Genomic DNA, 20,758 nt, shown 5'->3' with positions numbered 1-20,758 from the left:
TGTATTTATATAAACTAAGGATGAAAGTAACTGACCATGCCAGTTCTTGTACTCTAGTATGTGTCACATACAACAATTTCACAGGTACTACAGTACAAAAGCTGCCACGACCAGGTCTCGAAACCGGGACCCTTGGTACGACAAACTGACGCTCTACTGGCTTGCCCACACGAGCTCTACACAACAGACGCTTACACTTAGCTTTTCCTGTGCTCCGTAGGCCAGGTGCTACTTATTACTTACTGATTGCGCACGTTCTCCAGGATGATAGCACAAAATATATGAGAGTTTTGGTTGATATTCTATCGGTACAGATATGACTAACATCTGGAGGTTTGGGTGTAAGCAACGTGATGTTATACAGGGTGTTTGTAAATGAATATCGAGATTTTAATGCTTTATAATATTGATTGTATTAAACTTACAGTTATAAATGATATGTCGAATGAAAGAGCAAGTCAAACAGTTTTACCGAGAAGCTTATAAATGTTCAATGTGAGCACCATTTGTCACATGGCACACATCAAGTCTATAGCAGAGTTCTTCCCAAACATTGATAAGTATGTCTTCAGTGATTGTAGTAACAGCCGCTTCAATCCGGTTTCATAATTCAGGGAGGTCTGCTGGTAGCGGAGGCACGTACACACGATCCTTGATGAAGCCCCAAAGGAAAAAATCGCATGGCGTTAGGTAGGATGAACGTGGAGGTCATGCGAAGCAAACCCTGTCATTGGGCCCCTTGCGGCCTATCCAGCGCTTGGGTACAGTGAAGTTCAACAAATCGCATTCTTCACTATGCCAGGGATGTGGCGCACCATCTTGCTGGAAAATGAAGTTCTCTGGCTCATCTTCTTCCAACTGAGGGAAGGGCCATTGCTCTAGTGTATCAAGGTAAGAAGTGCCAGTTACAGTAAGTTCACCAAAAAAGAAAGGCCCATAAACTTTCCGCCAGGGTATGGCACAAAAAAACTCACTTTAGGAGAATCTCATTGCATTTGTACCACCTAGTGAGGATTTTTAGAAACCCAGATGTGCACATTGTGAATGTTAACTAAGGTGAAAAATCGATTATCAGTGAAGACATCATGATCCAGAAAATCATCATCGTCGTGAAACAACATTTCGTTTTTGAAGTTGGCACATAATCCATGGTCCGCCGGCATTAGAGACTGTAATAACTGTAAATGGAAAGGACACAGCTGTACGTATTTTCTTAAAGCTTTCCAAACAGTCGACATGGTAACTTGTAATTCGCGACTAGCCTTCCGGACTGATTTATTTGAGATACGAGTGAACAACTCTCTCACTTGCTCAACAGTCTCTTCACTAACTCTTGGTTGTCCTGTGCTCTTCCCTTTACAAAGGCAACCAGTATCTTCAAATTGATGATGCCCTCTACGAATGTTATTATCACTTGGAGGATCACAACCGAACTTCAGCCGGTGGTGGTGGTTAGTGTTTAACGTCCCGTCGACAACGAGGTCATTAGATACGGAGCAGAAGCTCGGGTTAGGGAAGGATTGAGAAGGAAATCAGCCGTGCCCTTTCAAAGGAACCATCCCGGCATTTGCCTGAAACGATTTAGCAAATCACGGAAAACCTAAATCAGGATGGCTGGAGACAGGATTGAACAGTCGCCCTCCCGAATGCGAGTCCAGTGTGCTAACCACTGCGCCACCTCGCTCGCACTTAAGCCGGAACGCACGTTGCACAGTAACTACAGATTCGGTCTTTGCAAACTGCAAAACACAAAACGCTTTCTGTTCACTAGTCGCCATCTTCTCTACTACCGCTGTCTAGCGGATTGCGGCGGAAACATTGTGCTCTGCGCATGCGCACTGGTGCAAACACAACTGTTCGAGTTGATCTTTCATTTGCGATATCATTTATAACTCCAAGTTTAATGTAATAAACATTATCAAGCGTTAAAACCCCGATATTCACCTATAAACACTCTGTATTATGCCTGACGTTCCTTTGTCTTCTGCGAGGATTCGTCGTTGTCTATTACGGATTGACCACGATACGGGGTTTACACACTTCAGGAACGGACGCACCGTCGCCGGAAACCGCGTCGACTGCCTCCGTCCGTCATTTTGAGGGATGCTGGCGTGACGTAATTAAGACTGGACGGTCCGTGGCGTGGAAAGGAGGAGCGTCGGCGGAACGCCGCACTTCCGGAAACGCACACAAAACTGGCGAGCGCCGGCTACGGGGTCAACGCCACTGCGCGTCTCCACGCATTCTCCCTCAGTTTGGTACACAACCCGATGCCCTCGAGACGTCGTGAATCCCTTCCAGGAATGCAGTCAGCATTTCAAAATGCTGATTTGTCGGGAAAGACCGCGTATCGTCAACACTGGTCGGGAACAGTATCTGCGCTCGTTTCGCAACGATTCTTACGGCCTTACACGTAAACTGCATCTTCCGTCACTTATTGGGGAAAAACTTTATAATTACAGCTGGAAGGCACAATATTATGTGTGTTTAACAGTGTTACTGTATTTTGTTAACCAGTTTTCCGCTTGGAAGTCGCCCATCAGACTTTAACAATCACCGTCAAATATACAAAGTTACAATATTTGCTAACAACTGTAGTGTGTATTTTCAGCAGAAAAGGTAAGACTAAGTTACCAGCCAACAGTGGGGTGTACAAAATTACTAGCGCTGACTGTCAGCAGTCAACCCCAGAGTCATGTGTGCAGCCCTCCTGATCATGTTCTGAGTACCAGCCACAGTATCATGACCTCCACTTTAGCAAAAAAAACGGCCAAAAACGTAATCTGTCGGCAGTCCTGGAAATCACCCAAAACATCTGGGCTGTATTACTGAATATTAAAAGGCTAAGCACTGTTAAATACTTCCCCTCTCCTAAATGTCATTTAATCCTCAAAGTTATCCCTTGCTTCCGACACAGTTCCATTCTATTCCTCCACTTACCTGTATTTATTTTATTGTGATTTCTATGTACTCCGGGTATTCTTTCGTTACAGCTGTCAATTCCAATTTTTACTCTGTTTCTGTATCGCCGTTCTTTTGCACGAGGCCGGTCGGTGGGGTCGAGCGGTTGTAGGCGCTTCAGTCTCGAACCGCGCTACTGCTACGGTCGCAGGTTCGAATCTTGCCACGGGTATGGACGTGCGGATGTGTGTGATGTCCGTAGGTTAGGTTTAAGTAGTTCTAAGTTCTTGGGGACTGATGACCTCAGAAGTTAAGTCACATAGTGCTTCGAGCCATTTCAATCTCCCCCCCCCCCCCCCCCCCCCCGAAGGCTATTCGGAAAGCAAGGTTCAATCGCTCGCGAATGAAACCACAGTAAAACACAAAAATATTTTATTTGCAACAGTTTGCTACACCTTCCAGCTACTTCTCTACATAGTCGCCGCTCCGACGTAGAGATTTGTCCTAGCGCTGCATCAACTTTCCAATACCTTCGTCACAGAAAGCAGCACATGTGCTTTCCGCCACATCTCTACGCTGGTTTGTTGTTCGTTGTCACAGCATGTGGTTCGTGTGCGCAGAGAGCAATATCAGACGGAGCCATCTAAAACGCTGCAGGGACGTCCTCATTGCATAGAACTGTCACGAAGAAGGTACGTTATGTGGCGTTCGATGAAATCAGGAGAAACCTAGCAGCCCGCACCTGTACTTGGTGGAAGACTATTGTTCTAGGCGTATTCACGTGCTCACTGTGTGCTCAACACTGAAAAGAACGACGTGCCTGGTCTACATGTATACCAGTACTGTTCAATACATCTGCGCAAGCTTCATCGGATTTTCACTGCTGTTTCCATTCCGGGACCTATCGGAGTTTACTTTCCGAACACCTCTCGTAGTATCTCTTCAAGCTATTCCTCAATATTCTTATCACGCACTAATTGTATGTTATTGGAAGTGTTAATTTCAGGTAAACTGTTGTACATGTACTATTTTTTCGAGTTTAGTGTTAATGTTTTTCTGATTTGTTCTCTTTATATCTATTTACCGTTAAACATTATTTATTACATTACACTGTACTGTCAAAGATGACATTTACTCTGTGTTCGTAACTCAATGTACACATACAACTTCTTTTCCGTTGCTGTTCACAAATATAACAACTTGTTACAGGACGAAAGCCTTCTCATGTCTTTTGGTGGCATTGTAAGACGAAAGCGACTTAAACACCCAGTCAGTTCAAAAATTAATTAAAGGTTTTCAATGACGATAATGTGCGGAAACCAGATGGCAGTTGCAAGAGTCGAGGAGCATGAAAGGGAAGCAGTGGTTGGCAAAGGAGTGAGACAGGGTTGTAGCCTGTCCCCAGTGTTGCTCAGTCTGTAGATTGAGCAAGCAGTAAAGGAAACAAAAGAAAAAATTCGGAGTAGGTATTTAAAACCATGGAGAAGAAATAAAAACTTTGAGGTTCGCCGATGACATTGTAATTCTGTCAGAGACAGCAAAGGACCTGGTGGAGTAGTTGAGGGGAAGATATAAGATGAACATCAACAAAAGCAAAATGAGGATAATTGAATGTAGTCGAATTAGGGAGGGTGACGCTGAGAGAATTGGATTAGGAAATGAGACACTTAAAGTAGCAAAGGAGTTTTGCTATTTGGGGAGCAAAATAACTGATGATGGTCGAGGTAGAGAGGATATAAAATGTAGACTGGCAATGGCAAGGAAAGCGTTTCTGAAGAAGATAAATTTGTTAACATCGAGTATAGATTCATGTGTCAGGAAGTCGTTACTAAAAGTATTTGTATGGAGTGTAGCCATGTACAGAAGTGAAACATGGACGATAAGTAGTTTGGACAAGAAGAGAACAGAAGCTTTTGAAATGTGGTGCTACAGAAGAATGCTGAAGATTAGATGTGTAGATCACATAACTAATGAGGTGTTGAATAGGATTGGGGAGATGAGAAATTTGTGGCAGAACTTGACTAGAAAAAGGGTCCAGTTGGTTCTGAGGCATCAAGGGATCACCAATTTAGTATCGGAGGGCAGCATGGAAAGTAAAAATGGTAGAAGGAGACCAAGAGATGAATACAGGAAGCAGATTCAGAAGGATGTAGGTTGCAGTAGATACTGGGAGACGAAGAAGCTTGCACAGGATAGAGTAGCATGAAGAGCTGCATCAAACCAGTCTCAGGACTGAAGGCCACAACAAGACATCGACGAGTGGTAGTAAGAGAGAGATTGATAGAGACTCGGTACTGACCGACGAGGAAGCAGAGCAGGCCGCGTCCCCAGGCGTCACTCATCTGCGTGGCGGCGAGCAGCACGTCTCCGACGAGCAGGCAGGCGACGTAGCAGGTCTGGCACCTCCAGTGCAGCGCGTGGCTGGCGGCGGGCAGCAAGGAGCCGGCGCAGAGCGTCGCCGTCAGAAACAGCGCCGACACGCACAGCCCGGCCGGGTACAGGGAGAAGCGCAGGTCCCCTCCCGACACGTGCGAGACCACGCGCGACCGACGCGCAGACACCGTCTCCGGGCACGCCAGCACCTGCAGAAAAAATAAACACCCCACATTCTATATTCACTCCCTTGTGGATACTGATGTCAGACACACTTCATAGTTGGACACGACCAATTAAATTAAATATACAGCGTATTTCAAAAAGGACTTTACAACTTCGAAAATTCGTATAAATTAATTCATAATACCTACAGAGGTGATTGTAGAGTCAATTTGTAGGGAAATGCATCAAGTTTTGTCTCGCGTGGTTCGGTAGTGCCGAATCGCACCGTAAGGAGCGCTAGCGGCAGTTGCGTTTAAGATGGCTGCCTTCACCGAACCCGAACGTGCCAGCTATGTGCTTTGGTTTGAGGAATCGAAGTCGGCGACAACAGTTCAGCCACCTACAGAGGCGATTGCAGTGTCAATTTGTAGGGAAAAAATCAAGTTTTGTCTCGAGTAGTTTGGTAGTGCCGAATCGCACCGCAAGGAGCGCTAGCGGCTAGACATGGGCAAACTGAAACACGTAGCTGTTTTGAAACAAATGAAACAATACAATGTAATGTTTCGATACGCTGTTTCGAAACAGTGTAATCTAATATCCCTACACATTTTATCATCTTGAAAGTCTACTGTATAAGTATGTCCATATAAACAGAAATGAGGTGCGCGAGAGCGCTAATCATATCGCGAAAAAGTATGAAACTATCACATAAGTATCTTGGCAGTTTCGTATTTCCTGCAGCAAATGCGCTGCTTTCGTGTCGTGTGACTTTCATACTTTTCAATTGGTCGAGGACAGCCATAGCTGAAGACAGAAGAACCACCACGAACGGAACTGGAGGTGGGAGCAAACTGCAGAAACAGCGGATATGCTACAGGGATTCCCACATTCCGTTAGCATGGGTAATACCCAGCCTGCTAATTTCCATGCACACAAAGGGAATCATTGTGGATAATAGGCACAGTGACTATTGACTCACAAATGACGCCAAATAATTCGAATAAATAACAAAATATAACAGAAAAATTTTTGTCTTTCAAGGTGTTTCGAACCGTTACTATAAATTCATCATGCTTCCTAGCCCTTCCTGTTCACCATTACACTATCAGTAATATGTCAGACATGTTGCTCCATGAACCATGGACCTTGCCGTTGGTGGGGAGGCTTGCGTGCCTCAGCGATACAGATGGCCGTACCGTAGGTGCAACCACAACGGAGGGGTATCTGTTGAGAGGCCAGACAAACGTGTGGTTCCTGAAGAGGGGCAGCAGCCTTTTCAGTAGTTGCAGGGGCAACAGTCTGGCTGATTGACTGATCTGGCCTTGCAACATTAACCAAAACGGCCTTGCTGTGCTGGTACTGCGAACGGCTGAAAGCAAGGGGAAACTACAGCCGTAATTTTTCCCGAGGACATGCAGCTTTACTGTATGATTAAATGATGATGGCATCCTCTTGGGTAAAATATTCCGGAGGTAAAATAGTCCCCCATTCGGATCTCCGGGCGGGGACTACTCAGGAGGATGTCGTTATCAGGAGAAAGAAAACTGGCGTTCTACGGATCGGAGCGTGGAATGTCAGATCCCTTAATCGGGCAGGTAGGTTAGAAAATTTAAAAAGGGAAATGGATAGCTTAAAGTTAGATATAGTGGGAATTAGTGAAGTTCGGTGGCAGGAGGAACAAGACTTCTGGTCAGGTGACTACAGGGTTATAAACACAAAATCAAATAGGGGTAATGCAGGAGTAGGTTTAATAATGAATAGGAAAATAGGAATGCGGGTAAGCTACTACAAACAGCATAGTGAACGCATTATTGTGGCCAAGATAGATACGAAGCCCACACCTACTACAGTAGTACAAGTTTATATGCCAACTAGCTCTGCAGATGATGAAGAAATTGAAGAAATGTACGATGAAATAAAAGAAATTATTCAGATAGTGAAGGGAGACGAAAATTTAATAGTAATGGGTGACTGGAATTCGAGTGTAGGAAAAGGGAGAGAAGGAAACATAGGTGAATATGGATTGGGGCTAAGAAATGAAAGAGGAAGCCGCCTAGTAGAATTTTGCACAGAGCACAACTTAATCATAGCTAACACTTGGTTTAAGAATCATGAAAGAAGGTTGTATACGTGGAAGAACCCTGGAGATACTAAAAGGTATCAGATAGATTATATAATGGTAAGACAGAGATTTAGGAACCAGGTTTTAAGTTGTAAGACATTTCCAGGGGCAGATGTGGACTCTGACCACAATCTATTGGTTATGACCTGTAGATTAAAACTGAAGAAACTGCAAAAATGTGGGAAATTAAGGAGATGGGACCTGGATAAACTGAAAGAACCAGAGGTTGTACAGAGTTTCAGAGAGAGCATAAGGGAACAATTGACAGGAATAGGGGAAAGAAATACAGTAGAAGAAGAATGGGTAGCTCTGAGGGATGTAGTAGTGAAGGCAGCAGAGGATAAAGTAGGTACAAAGACGAGGGCTGCTAGAAATCCTTGGGTAACAGAAGAAATATTGAATTTAATTGATGAAAGGAGAAAATATAAAAATGCTGTAAATGAAGCAGGCAAAAAGGAATACAAACGTCTCAAAAATGAGATCGACAGGAAGTGCAAAATGGCTAAACATGGATGGCTAGAGGACAAATGTAAGGATGTAGAAGCTTATCTCACTAGGGGTAAGATAGATACTGCCTACAGGAAAATTAAAGAGACCTTTGGAGAGAAGAGAACCACGTGTATGAATATCAAGAGCTCAGATGGCAGCCCAGTTCTAAGCAAAGAAGGGAAGGCAGAAAGGTGGAAGGAGTATATAGAAGGTTTATACAAGGGCGATGTACTTGAGGACAATATTATGGAAATGGAAGAGGATGTAGATGAAGACGAAATGGGAGATACGATACTGCGTGAAGAGTTTGACAGAGCACTGAAAGACCTGAGTCGAAACAAGGCCCCCGGAGTAGACAACATTCCATTAGAACTACTGACGGCCTTGGGACAACCAGTCCTGACAAAACTCTACCAGCTGGTGAGCAAGATGTATGAGACAGGCGAAATACCCTCACACTTCAAGAAGAATATAATAATTCCAATCCCAAAGAAAGCAGGTGCTGACAGATGTGAAAATTACCGAACTATCAGTTTAATAAGCCATGGCTGCAAAATACTAACGCGAATTCTTTACAGACGAATGGAAAAACTGGTAGATGCGGACCTCGGGGAGGATCAGTTTGGATTCCGTCGAAATGTTGGAACACGTGAGGCAATACTGACCTTACGACTTATCTTAGAAGAAAGATTAAGAAAAGGCAAACCTACGTTTCTAGCATTTGTAGACTTAGAGAAAGCTTTTGACAATGTTGACTGGAATACTCTTTTCCAAATTTTAAAGGTGGCAGGGGTAAAATACAGGGAGCGAAAGGCTATTTATAATTTGTACAGAAACCAGATGGCAGTCATAAGAGTCGAGGGGCATGAAAGGGAAGCAGTGGTTGGGAAAGGAGTGAGACAGGGTTGTAGCCTCTCCCCGATGTTATTCAATCTGTATATTGAGCAAGCAGTAAAGGAAACAAAAGAAAAATTTGGAGGAGGTATTAAAATTCATGGAGACGAAGTAAAAACTTTGAGGTTCGCCGATGACATTGTAATTCTGTCAGAGACAGCAAAGGACTTGCAAGAGCAGTTGAATGGAATGGACAGTGTCTTGAAAGGAGGATATAAGATGAACATTAACAAAAGCAAAACGAGGATAATGGAATGTAGTCGAATTAAATCGGGTGATGCTGAGGGAATTAGATTAGGAAATGAGACACTTAAAGTAGTGAAGGAGTTTTGCTATTTAGGAAGTAAAATAACTGATGATGGTCGAAGTAGAGAGGATATAAAATGTAGACTGGCAATGGCAAGGAAAGCGTTTCTGAAGAAGAGAAATTTGTTAACATCGAATATAGATTTATGTATCAGGAAGTCGTTTCTGAAAGTATTTGTTTGGAGTGTAGCCATGTATGGAAGTGAAACATGGACGATAACTAGTTTGGACAAGAAGAGAATAGAAGCTTTCGAAATGTGGTGCTACAGAAGAATACTGAAGATAAGGTGGATAGATCACGTAACTAATGAGGAGGTATTGAATAGGATTGGGGAGAAGAGAAGTTTGTGGCACAACTGGACTAGAAGAAGGGATCGGTTGGTAGGACATGTTTTGAGGCATCAAGGGATCACAAATTTAGCATTGGAGGGCAGCGTGGAGGGTAAAAATCGTAGAGGGAGACCGAGAGATGAGTACACTAAGCAGATTCAGAAGGATGTAGGTTGCAGTAGGTACTGGGAGATGAAGCAGCTTGCACAGGATAGAGTAGCATGGAGAGCTGCATCAAACCAGTCTCAGGACTGAAGACAACAACAACAACATGTTGCTTGCAATTAAACCTACATCAAACTTATGTATATGTCTAATAACTGTCACTCTACGCCTTTTTTATTCAAAATGTTGTAGGCTTACTTGCGTTTCTTAATATGATTACTGCACATGAACAGAGAATGAATGCAAATAGTTTGCGTTGTTTTGTAGTTTGGTTAGAGTTTATAAAGCAACTGTTACGCCATTTCGGAATAGGACAGTCACCTAGAAACGAAGCTTTATTTTCGGATATCTTAAGCTTCATGCTATTGCTTGTCAAAAAGATTTCGACCTCTTGAAAGAGTTTCATGAAGTGGTATGTTGTGTTTCAGTACCTGTGCCGAGCCCGAATCTCGTCCGAAACAGAGAGGAATGAAACATCGCTGTTTGGATATAATTAGTCCGTTCCAAGCACAGGAAACAACGATACAGTTTCTGTGTCTGGCTCGAGATCGAATCTGGTCTGGTTATCAGAGACAGGGGCGGAATGAAACACCACTGTTTCGAAACAGTGAACCACAGCCGTTCCGAAACACTGAGACAGTTCCACGTATCGATACACTGTATCAAAACATAGAAACAGTGGCCAAGTCTACTAGCGGCAGTTGCGTTAAAGATGGGTGCCTTCACTGAACTCGAGCGTGGTAGCTGTGTGTTATGGCTTGAAGAATCGCAGTCGGCGAGAACAGTTCAGCGTAATTTCCGCACCAAGTGCGCTAAAGAGCCGCCTAGTAGGCTTACTATTTACGATCCGCATAAATATTTTTTAGTAACAAGGTGCTCGGTGGGTCGTCCAGGCGCATCTGAGGACGTCGTTGATTGTGCCACTTACATGCAGTTACCATTGCTAGCAAATTGGTTATCGCCAAGCGTGAACGTGCATCGTTTTCCTTTCAATTCTTGCTCTAAGGGGGATAAGCAGGCTGCTAGCTTGTTGAAGTACAGAATATGTAATAATAAATCAATACTTAAATATACAGTTATAAAACCGGCAGTATATTTACAATGGGCAGTCACTATTTTTTAGGGCTGTAAGTCAATACCGCGATCTAATGACATATCCCTCCGATACTTCGTGCCTATGATGATTCTATTTTAAATATCGATACATCGGATTTACGATATTCTTAAGAGTATCAACAGTCCAGTTCTGACGCTGTTCAGGACCCTAATATATGCCACCAGGACCAGTAACAAAACAAACCCGAACAGCACTAAAGCACTCTGGTAGCTGTTCTACCTTTCAAGAGAATTGCAGCTTTAATCACCCGCCGAAGATGTGTTCGTGTAAGAACTTACACTGGCATTCGATCACGTCTTCAGGGTACTTCACTGTCTGTCATGCGGTGTGTCAGGCTTCCCGAAACACAACTGCAAAGCCACTGCACTAAACAGCTTCTGACGACAGCAAAGAAGCTACGGGTTTCTAGATCACTGCTTGATTTCAGCAAGGTGTTTGATACCGTTATTTCTACACGTAACTTTTGATAGCAAAACACCAGTTTGGTTCGACGATTGCCTCAGAAAGAGGTATCAGTGGTAACAGAAGTATCTGTGGATACAGAAGTCAGCAAGGGAAAAAAGTGATATCAAAAGAACCCCAGGGTCACGTCCTTAATTCGTTGCTTTTCTTCCTGTGCACCAATGATACTTATACATCCGCTGTGTTTTGCAACTACTACTTTTATGCTGACAACATCGAGCCATACCGAAGCGGCAGCCATAAGAATATCGCTTCTGCCACATCAATCATGAAGTTTGTTTTGCATCGCTATGTAGCCGAGCAGTCAAAGGCGCTGCAGTCGTGGACTGTGCGGTTGGTCACGGCGGAGGTTCGAGTCCTCCCTGGGGCATGGGTGTGTGGTGTGTGTTTGTCCTTAGGACAATTTAGCTTAAGTAATGTGTAAGCTTAGGGACTGATGACCTTAGCAGTTCAGTCCCATAAGACTTCACACACATCTGAACATTTTTTTTTTTTTTTTTTTTTTTTTTTTTTTTTTTTTTTTTGTATCGCTATGAACCCGGATCTTAAGACTAAACCCCATGAACTCTCAGGTGATCCTTCAATGGCACTGCAAGTTGTTCGGCGAATATATTCGCGAAGCAGTCCCACCCTTACTCCTTTACGGTATTTGGATACCTCAGTAAAAAAATAAAAAAATAATAAAAAATAAATAGACAAATAAAAAAACAATATCTCGACATACAATTGGATGAGCGTATAAGGAATATAAAGTGGGAGAACAGACTGTCATAGCATCTGTCTCTTGCCTGTAAGCGATTTAAAAAGTTATAACAATATTTACAACTAAGATAATAGAGAAACAGAGTCATCACTCCTGCCGGGACTGTACTACTGTGACGCAGTTTAATACAAGAGAAAAAATGACAACTCTAGACGACCCTGCTGGCCCTCAACGGTTGCATAAGATCTGGGTGTAACATTCAGTTGTTTGATCATGTCAGTACTATTATGCTCCGTTACGGTGGAGGTGGACACGTAAGTAGTGTGCTTTTTCCATGCTGTCAGTCTTAGCCACTGGAGCCCAGAATGCCCCTCCTCCCATACAGTATATCAGTACATCATCAAAAAATGGTTCAAATGACTCTGAGCACTATGGGACTTAACATCTGAGGTCATCAGTCCCCTAGGACTTAGAACTACTGAAACCTAACTAACCTAAGGACATCACACACATCCATGCCCGAGGCAGGATTCGAACCTGCGACCGTAGCGGTCGCGCAGTTCCAGACTGAGACGCCTAGAACCGCTCGGCCCTACCGGCCGGCAGTACATCATCATTCAATAATCATCATTCAATAACTGGTGTACACGGTCTGACAATTCGAGCACATTGGCTGTACCTACACCTAACTGCGTGTTATTTATTTATTTATTTTACCAAATCGTTCTCCATTCCAGCCGTATGTGGAACAAATCTATCGAATAATCTAAAATCTCACACAAAACGATGCTCCCTTCGAGAAGGAATTAAAACCTTATCTATCATACATAACGTACCCTCCCCCGACTCGGCATTTCCCAGACGCCTTCCTTCTGTTCAACAGGGAAACACTACACACTGCCATCACGGCTTTCCTCATACGCATTTCTGTTTCTTTCTTCCTTTTATCCGCTGACTTCTTCATTTGACTCTCTTTCGCATACAATACTTCGCCAGGTTTGACTATCTGTACAGCTCTATTGCATTTATAGAAGTATATCATTAATCCCATGTTATTTTGTGAGTGATTTGGTTAGCCTACAGTTAATTAGATTGAAATTTATGTATTGCCTGCATTTACTGGAACTGTTACTATTTCGTGTAGCTCATCTATCACACGCTTTTCAATGCTATCAATAAGCAGAGGCCATAAGGGTGCGTGGTTACATAAATAACACTACCCCTTGCTCTCTCTCTTTATCTTTCCTTCTGTATAATTAGGATTGCCATTATATTCAAGTTTAACGTCTGTTCAAGAATACTGCCACATACAATTCGAGATGTTGATACAGAATTTCAAGTGTCTTTTCCTGCCTTCTTGCAGGGCAAACAACCTTGCGCATTTTTTCAGTGGCCTGGTACTGGCCATTTCAAGTGAGATCAGTGGTAAACGTACGCCAAGAAAGTAGGAATCTCACTGCGTTATTCGTGGAAAGATGTGTCAAAAGGTAGAATTTCATAAGATACTGGTATTCAGAAGATTGCGTTATGCAAACTTGGTGCCGACGAGACTGTTTCATGTGGTCTGTAAAGCACAGAGAAGGCTGTTGCTACTCATGCCAACATTCCGGAGCTGTTCAAGACATTCCCGATGTACATAATAAATGTTGTGCACCGGATGATGTCGCTAAAATTTCACAATATTAAGACGGCGAATTTGCATGTCATTTTTCAGCAGATGATGTCGACGACTGCTGAAATATTACGCTCTCCTGTGAACTTTACTTTTTTTTTATATAGTGTTCCGTCAACGCCTGCTTACGAATGAAGACCAATCCTCTTGACGTAGAGTCTTCAGGGGCTTGTCTTGTGTCCCCTGATTTCCACGTCTGGGAAGCGGACATTCCTTGCGGACCTGTCAGGACCTGCTTCTCCACCGGCAGCTGCCTGGACCCAGCGCTACACCGTTATGTCAGATGCGCCGTTAATGGGGGAGCTCCGACTCCCATTCATGTCGCAGCGATCGAGCCGCAGCCAACTTCTCACGGCCGTTCTCTCGTCTTCGGTTGACAGGTGTGACGATAACAACTGAACAATACTCGGCATTCCTGCATTCTAACTCTACTTTTACAGTGAAATCATTCCTTTTCTGCTCTTCTCTATAGCCGTTGCAGGCGTATATTTTTTTCTTCAAAAATTTTCTACGACACAAACATCGATGAGGTGTAGAATTTCGGAACATGTTCTACGCTCGCGTATTATGACATTTTTGGAAACCGAATAGTCTGCGCTGTAGGAATCAATATGGGTTCTGGAAATAATTATCATCTGGTAAATATGTTAGCGGCAAGACACAATCAATCCCTAATCTGCGCGATAGCAATGGAAATACTATCGATGACAGTGCTGCTAAAGAAGAGATACAACCTTCCGAAATACCTCCACAAACAAGACGCAGTAAATATTCCAGAATCCGAACCAAGGCCAGCTGCCAACAAAATGTTCAAATGTGTGTGAAATATTATGGGAGTTAACTGCTAACGTCATCAGTCCCTAAGCTGATACACTACTTAACCTAAATTATCCCGAGGACAAACACACACACCCATGCCCGAGGGAGGACTCGAACCTCCGCCGGGACCAGCCGCACAGTCCAAGACTGCAGCTTCCGAGACTGCTCGGCTAATCCCGCGCGGCAACTGCCAACATGAGTAACTTAGAAGTAGATACCCTCGGAGTAGTGAAGCAACCAAAACCACTTAATAAAAGCAAGTCTTCCGATCCAGACTGTACACCAATTAGATTCGTTTCAGAGTATGCTGCTCCCACATTAATCATATTCAACCGCTCGCTCTATATCCGTACCCAAAGACTGGAAAGCTGCAAAGATCACATCAATATCCAAGAAAGGCAATACGAGTAATCCGTACCTATAACGTTGATATGCGGCAGAATTTTGAAACATGTATTGTGCTCGAACATTATGAATTACCTCGAAGAGAACTGTCACACACACACACACACACACACACACACACACACACACACACACACACAGTCACTTTTACCTAAAATCACAACGACATACAGTATAAAATAAAAGATAAAAACAATCTTTGTTTACACCGTAAAGCGAATTGTACAAGAATTATCACTTGTCTGCGGCGCTGTTGAAAGGACCATTCGGACATGTTTTGAAACACATAACCTACATGTATACTAATTTTCTACTCAGCTGTGTTTGTTGTTCTATTTATTTGCAATTTATTTCGAAGCCTTTCACGGCTTCATCCTCACGCTCTTAGGCAAAATCATCGAAATGAAATATGCAGGCAAGTTCGTCTCGTTGCTGTACCACAGCATCATGTAATTTAATGAATATAGAAACATAGCCGCGCGGGATTAGCCGAGCGGTCTTAGGCGCTGCAGTCATGGACTGTGCGGCTGGTCCCGGCGGAGGTTCGAGTCCGCCCTCGGGCATGGGTGTGTGGGTTTGTCCTTAGGATAATTTAGGTTATGTAGTGTGTAAGCTTAGCGAGTGATGACCTTAGCAGTTAAGTCCCATAGGATTACACACACATTTGAACATTTTTTTGAACAGAAACATAGCAAAGGGGAAATATCAGTATAGAACTAGCTCTTATGCGTCACAGAAGCAAAGTCTTTCTTGCAGTCTCCAGAAATGTTTAGAGAAACAAAAACCTCGTCTGTATCGAATAATAACGATCGTAGCTATGCTCCTGCTGTATATTTGAACTACCTGATAGGGATTTCCTGTTACTAAACAACACACTGTATATATAGTATCAACGCAAGGCTGTCGCTAGCATTTGCACACGAAAGAGGAAGTGGTAAAAGGGTGAGGTAGGGGGGAGGGAGAGATACCATTGAAGACTGCGTGTTCTCAGAAGCAGCAACTTGAAAACAACCAACATCCGCTTCGCCTTCGCTTCGTCAGCGCCGGCAACTGCATCTTTTATGTCAGTGGATTACTAACCGCCTGCCTCGTAAGTGCCCAGTAGGTCTCCTTTACGAAGGCGAGCCTTTTCAAAGCTATCACAACGACCATCTCCCACTGAATACTGCAGCACTTCAGACAAAGCTGTCTCTGTACAGTGTCTTCCGCTGTTAAGTAGCTGACGCCATACACAATCACAAACAAGACCTCAGGGTGCATGCCGAAGTTCATGGCGGTGTCATTTGTTTTGCTGTACTCACACACATCAGAAACGTCGTGCTCTGTTCCGGCATAAAACTGTTTATTTTGACAGAAAATCCCGGTTTTTCAAGTAATATTTCTGTTGTTTCTTTCCTGGCTCCGTCCTTATTTGAAATATTACTCAATAGGATGATCACAATTTGCTGAAAAATAGTTTTTCACCACTGTCATAGCTTGCAGAGTTTGTTTTTCTGGCCACCGGAAATCGCTATCTACAAACACTTGTGTTATGGAGGTAACTTTTGGAATTTTGTCGATATACTCGTCTTAAGAGAATTCAGCAACTGTTTATGAGTGGATATTTAAAATAATTCTCATTTATTGTTCCGTCTCAGTTGCACACTTTTTTAGTGCATCCTAGGATGTCCTCCACTATAAAAGTTCGTCGATTCAGATTTATACCTCTTCCTTACAACTAGGTTTATAATGGACACATTAATGTGTTTCAAATCTCATCTATTTGTAAGTTCAAGTTGCATACTTCATTTCCGCTGCGGAAACTTTATCTACAGTACGCACGAATACACAGTTTTATCTTGCAACACAGTAGTTTTAAAGGGAAAGAAAAATAGCAAATTAAAGATCGAAGCTTAAATAACATGTCAACCTTCTAGCAGGAACAAAATTTATATTTCTTTCTATCATAACAAGTTTTTGGGAGGGTTTGTTTGTTTATTCTAAAAATCTAGGTAAAGAAAATACGTAACTTTGCAATCTAGAACATTGAAAATAACGCTGCTCCTTTCTAACATATGTTATTTCTGTTTTTGTATTTTGTCTCATATTTGGAGCTTCCTGTGATTATTGCCCGTTTCAGTCACTAGAGTACGTCTGTAGCAAACAGGCAGTCAGACAACATCTCTATCGGGAAAATAAATATTAAAGTAAGACATGATAGCGTATGTCAAGTTTGACATTTGCTGTAGTGGAGCCAGTCTGTGCCACGTCAGATAAGCTTTGGTGAGTTTCCTAACGAGTTAGCGCCACTTTTACATTTATTGTGGTGTCCGGACGTAATCAAATGTTCGACACTATTTGTTAGTTGTGCATCATGTCTTGATGCCGCAGCGGCGTTCAGTTTCCGGTACGTTTTTCTCGTAGTTCGTTCACGGTTTTAGTCGTTACGAATTTGCTACGCTTCGGTGAACTTTACGCTACTACTGCGCGTCTGGTTGCCATTTGTTCAGCCTTTTTGTTTCCGGCCGTGACGTTGGGCTGTATTCGAATGGACTTCTTATTATGCTCGTATTTGTATGGGATGAGAGAGAGAGAGAGAGAGAGAGAGAGAGAGAGAGAGAGATAGAGTCTTTTGCTTGTTAATTCGCTTACATAGCTGAAGAGTGCTCTACAGTGAACTGTTATTTGGTCATTGATACACGCGCTACGCCACCGTACAGTGCATGGATGAGGTGCGTCTACCAATATTATCGATGTCTGTGCTCTGTTGAAAGAGAGAAAAACGACTGTCTCTTATCGTATTCTCAGAATACCTACGCCAGAAATACGATGGTGGCAGCATAATGATCGCACCGTCTTCTTGGAACACAGTGTTACTCCCCTTCGAGTTCCCTGAGTATTCCTGTTACACTCCCGTATGTGCTGCACCAATCTGTTACGATCCTAGAAGCACATGTAGGAATTCTACCTGCTTCTAATACCTACCTGACGGAGATTTCAAATGCTGGGAAACTACTCCAGAATTGGTCGAACTAGCGTCTCTCGGACCATTTCCTTTGCAGGTGTACTGCATTCCCCGTAACCCTACCAACAAATCTAAGCTCTCCATCCGCCCACCCTAGAAATGTTCTCTCCCCCCCCCCCCCCCCAATATTCACCTCACCAGCTTGTATAGGGTCATAGATCCACATTACAATCTGGCTACTCTCCATCTCTGCGGCGGGGAAGTGCACTTGTACTGTAATACAAGACACTACCGAAAAATCCTAACATCCCTGTTCACGCAGACGTTTCAACCATTAGCAAAGGTAGGCTTCGCTCGTCACCTACCGCTGAAAACCGCAAGAATGTTAGCTGGAAACAGATTTCATACTTATGATTGCTGGAGACACACGTGGCACGTTAATGCTACGACAAAAAATCTTAAGATGCCTCACATATCGACGAAGCTACCTGGCTTTGAATTGGCCCACAAGATCTGATCGATACTTAATCGAGTAAGGACCAACGCTGGAAGGTGTGCCGACTGAAGGTGTGCCGACTGGAGGTGTGCCGACTCTTTTCACAAGTGGAACAACACCAAGCTGTGACGATGGCGTTTAAAGGCTGACTGTTCGCATCTAATTCACGAATGCCCTCTTGATCTTTCCCTGGCGATCTAACACAGTTCCTGGTGATGAAGGAGGGATCAATAGAAAAATTTGTAGTTTGAGACAATACTCATTTGTTTGTGATGTAACAGTGCGCTAAGTACATAAACCTCCCTAAATACTTACACAATGTGACATGATCAGACACTACACAGTTCTTTCTATTTGTTAAAGGCAGTGGTTTGATTTACCCACTATTAAAACAACTGCCATTCATTACTCCAAGTGGGAAATTTATCCAAGTCGTTCTTCAATTCCTTATTCTTACCCAACGACGATGCTTTCCTGTAGACAATACTACAGTCAAAGAACGATCTTATAGCGCTGGTGACCCAATCTTCTACATCGGTTATGTGTATTGAGGACAATAGAGGTCCTGTTACGCATCAGTGAAGCGCATCCGATGTCACTTTCATTTTGGCAGAACTTTCGCCGTCCATAATGGACTGGGCTCTTTTTAGTCAAGTGTTCCTCTAACTTAAAGCTTTCCAAACCTTTCCTCGTGGCGCTACCCTTCTCAGAGTTACAGTTTTGCGACAGACCCTTTCACTAATGTCAATAAAAGAGACTCTATGGTAATTCACGATATTTAAAAGAAATGGTAATCTTTATATCTAATTTCTAAGTACAGTATACTTATGCGCTAAATATAATTTCAAATATACAAAACCCTTCAATACCATTATGCATTCAATGATACGTCGGCCTGGCAACCATTTCAGATCTGTCGTATAGTACCTCGGATGTAAGACAAATTCACACGCACTTGCTCGTCTAACTGTCTCAAACTTTTACGTTTAACTGTTTTTATATTTGTCGTAACAGCAAGTGCATTTTCAAACGAATATGCATGTTGTGGAAAACAGAAGAAAAATTAGGGGGGCTGTTTTACTTATTTGAGGATAATCTCGCTGAAAACAGATCCAGAAGTTGCATAAATCTGATTCTTTGTACTTTGTAGCTTTCCAATTCCTCCTCTTCAACAAGCAGAATCTGGGAAGTACTGGACAGGGTGAAAGGATTTCCTATCGAGTCATTCTCATTCATGTGTAGTGTTGGGAAATATCCATCCAACCACTCCTTCAATTGCGCTAGATGCTCATGAATCAATGGTTGTATTTTGTTACTATTGCACATTTAGATATCGAAGGAAACGTTTCAAATCTTTTTTTTTCAATAATATCTCCACATTATCTCTTAACGGACATTTTATCTGTGGGGGTAAGGAGACCTTATAGAGCAGCATTTCTCTTGCTGATTATTTCAAATGAACGAGAAAGGAAATCTAGCTTTGTGCTCTAGAATTCGGCTTATATTGCGTCAACCACCAAACTCAACCTACAGGTCACTCGTTTAATACGGGGTCTGTGAATACACTGAACGAAGAGAAGGATGTTTTACATTACAGGGTGATTCAAAAAGAATACCACAACTTTAGGAATTTAAAACTCTGCAACGACAAAAGACAGAGCTAAGCACTAACTGTCGGCGAATTAAGGGAGCTATAAAGTTTCATTTAGTTGTACATTTGTTCGCTTGAGGCGCTGTTGACTAGGCGTCAGCGTCAGTTGATGCTAAGATGGCGACCGCTCAACAGAAAGCTTTTTGTGTTATTGAGTACGGCAGAAGTGAATCGACGACAGTTGTTCAGCGTGTATTTCGAACGAAGTATGGTGTTAAACCTCCTGATAGGTGGTGTATTAAACGTTGGTATAAACAGTCGACAGAGAATGGGTGTTTGTGCAAAGGGAAAAGTTCTGGACGGCCGAGACGAGTGATGAAAATGTAGCACGCATCCAGCAAGCATTTGTTCGCAGCCCAGGAAAATCGACTCGCAGAGCTAGCAGAGAGCTGCAAATTCCACAATCAACTGTATGGAGAGCCACCACATTGGCACTTATCTGTCCGTAACTACCTGAACGTCAACTACCCGAGGCGATGGATCGGCCGCCAGGCAGCCCGTGAGAGAGCACTTCATCACTGGCCTCCAAGAAGCACTGATCTTACCCCCTGCGATTTTTTCTTATGGGGGTATGTTAAGGATATGGTCTTTCGGCCACCTCACCCAACCACCATTGATGATTTGAAACGAGAAATAACAGCAGCTATCCAAACTGTTACGCCTGATATGCTACAGAGAGTGTGGAACGAGTTGGAGTATCGGGTTGATATTGCTCGAGTGTCTGGAGGGGGCCATATTGAACTT

The 20,758-nt window shown here is 43.1% G+C and overlaps 1 protein-coding gene across 1 annotated transcript in view; it reads right to left on the bottom strand.

The window, feature by feature from the left end:
- Positions 1-20,758, bottom strand: part of LOC126336103 (probable G-protein coupled receptor Mth-like 1) — a 467,301-nt gene that overhangs the window by 385,431 nt on the left and 61,112 nt on the right. Inside the window, exon 2 of the mRNA XM_049999586.1 lies at positions 5,201-5,483. Coding sequence (XP_049855543.1) covers positions 5,201-5,483 — 283 coding nt within the window. The remainder of the gene's footprint in view (positions 1-5,200; positions 5,484-20,758) is intronic.

The sequence above is a fragment of the Schistocerca gregaria genome, chromosome 1 (assembly GCF_023897955.1).
Source record: "Schistocerca gregaria isolate iqSchGreg1 chromosome 1, iqSchGreg1.2, whole genome shotgun sequence".
Classification (NCBI taxonomy): domain Eukaryota; kingdom Metazoa; phylum Arthropoda; class Insecta; order Orthoptera; family Acrididae; genus Schistocerca; species Schistocerca gregaria.
The sequence above is the reverse complement of the archived record's forward strand: the minus strand, read 5'-3'. Positions and strand labels throughout refer to the sequence as shown.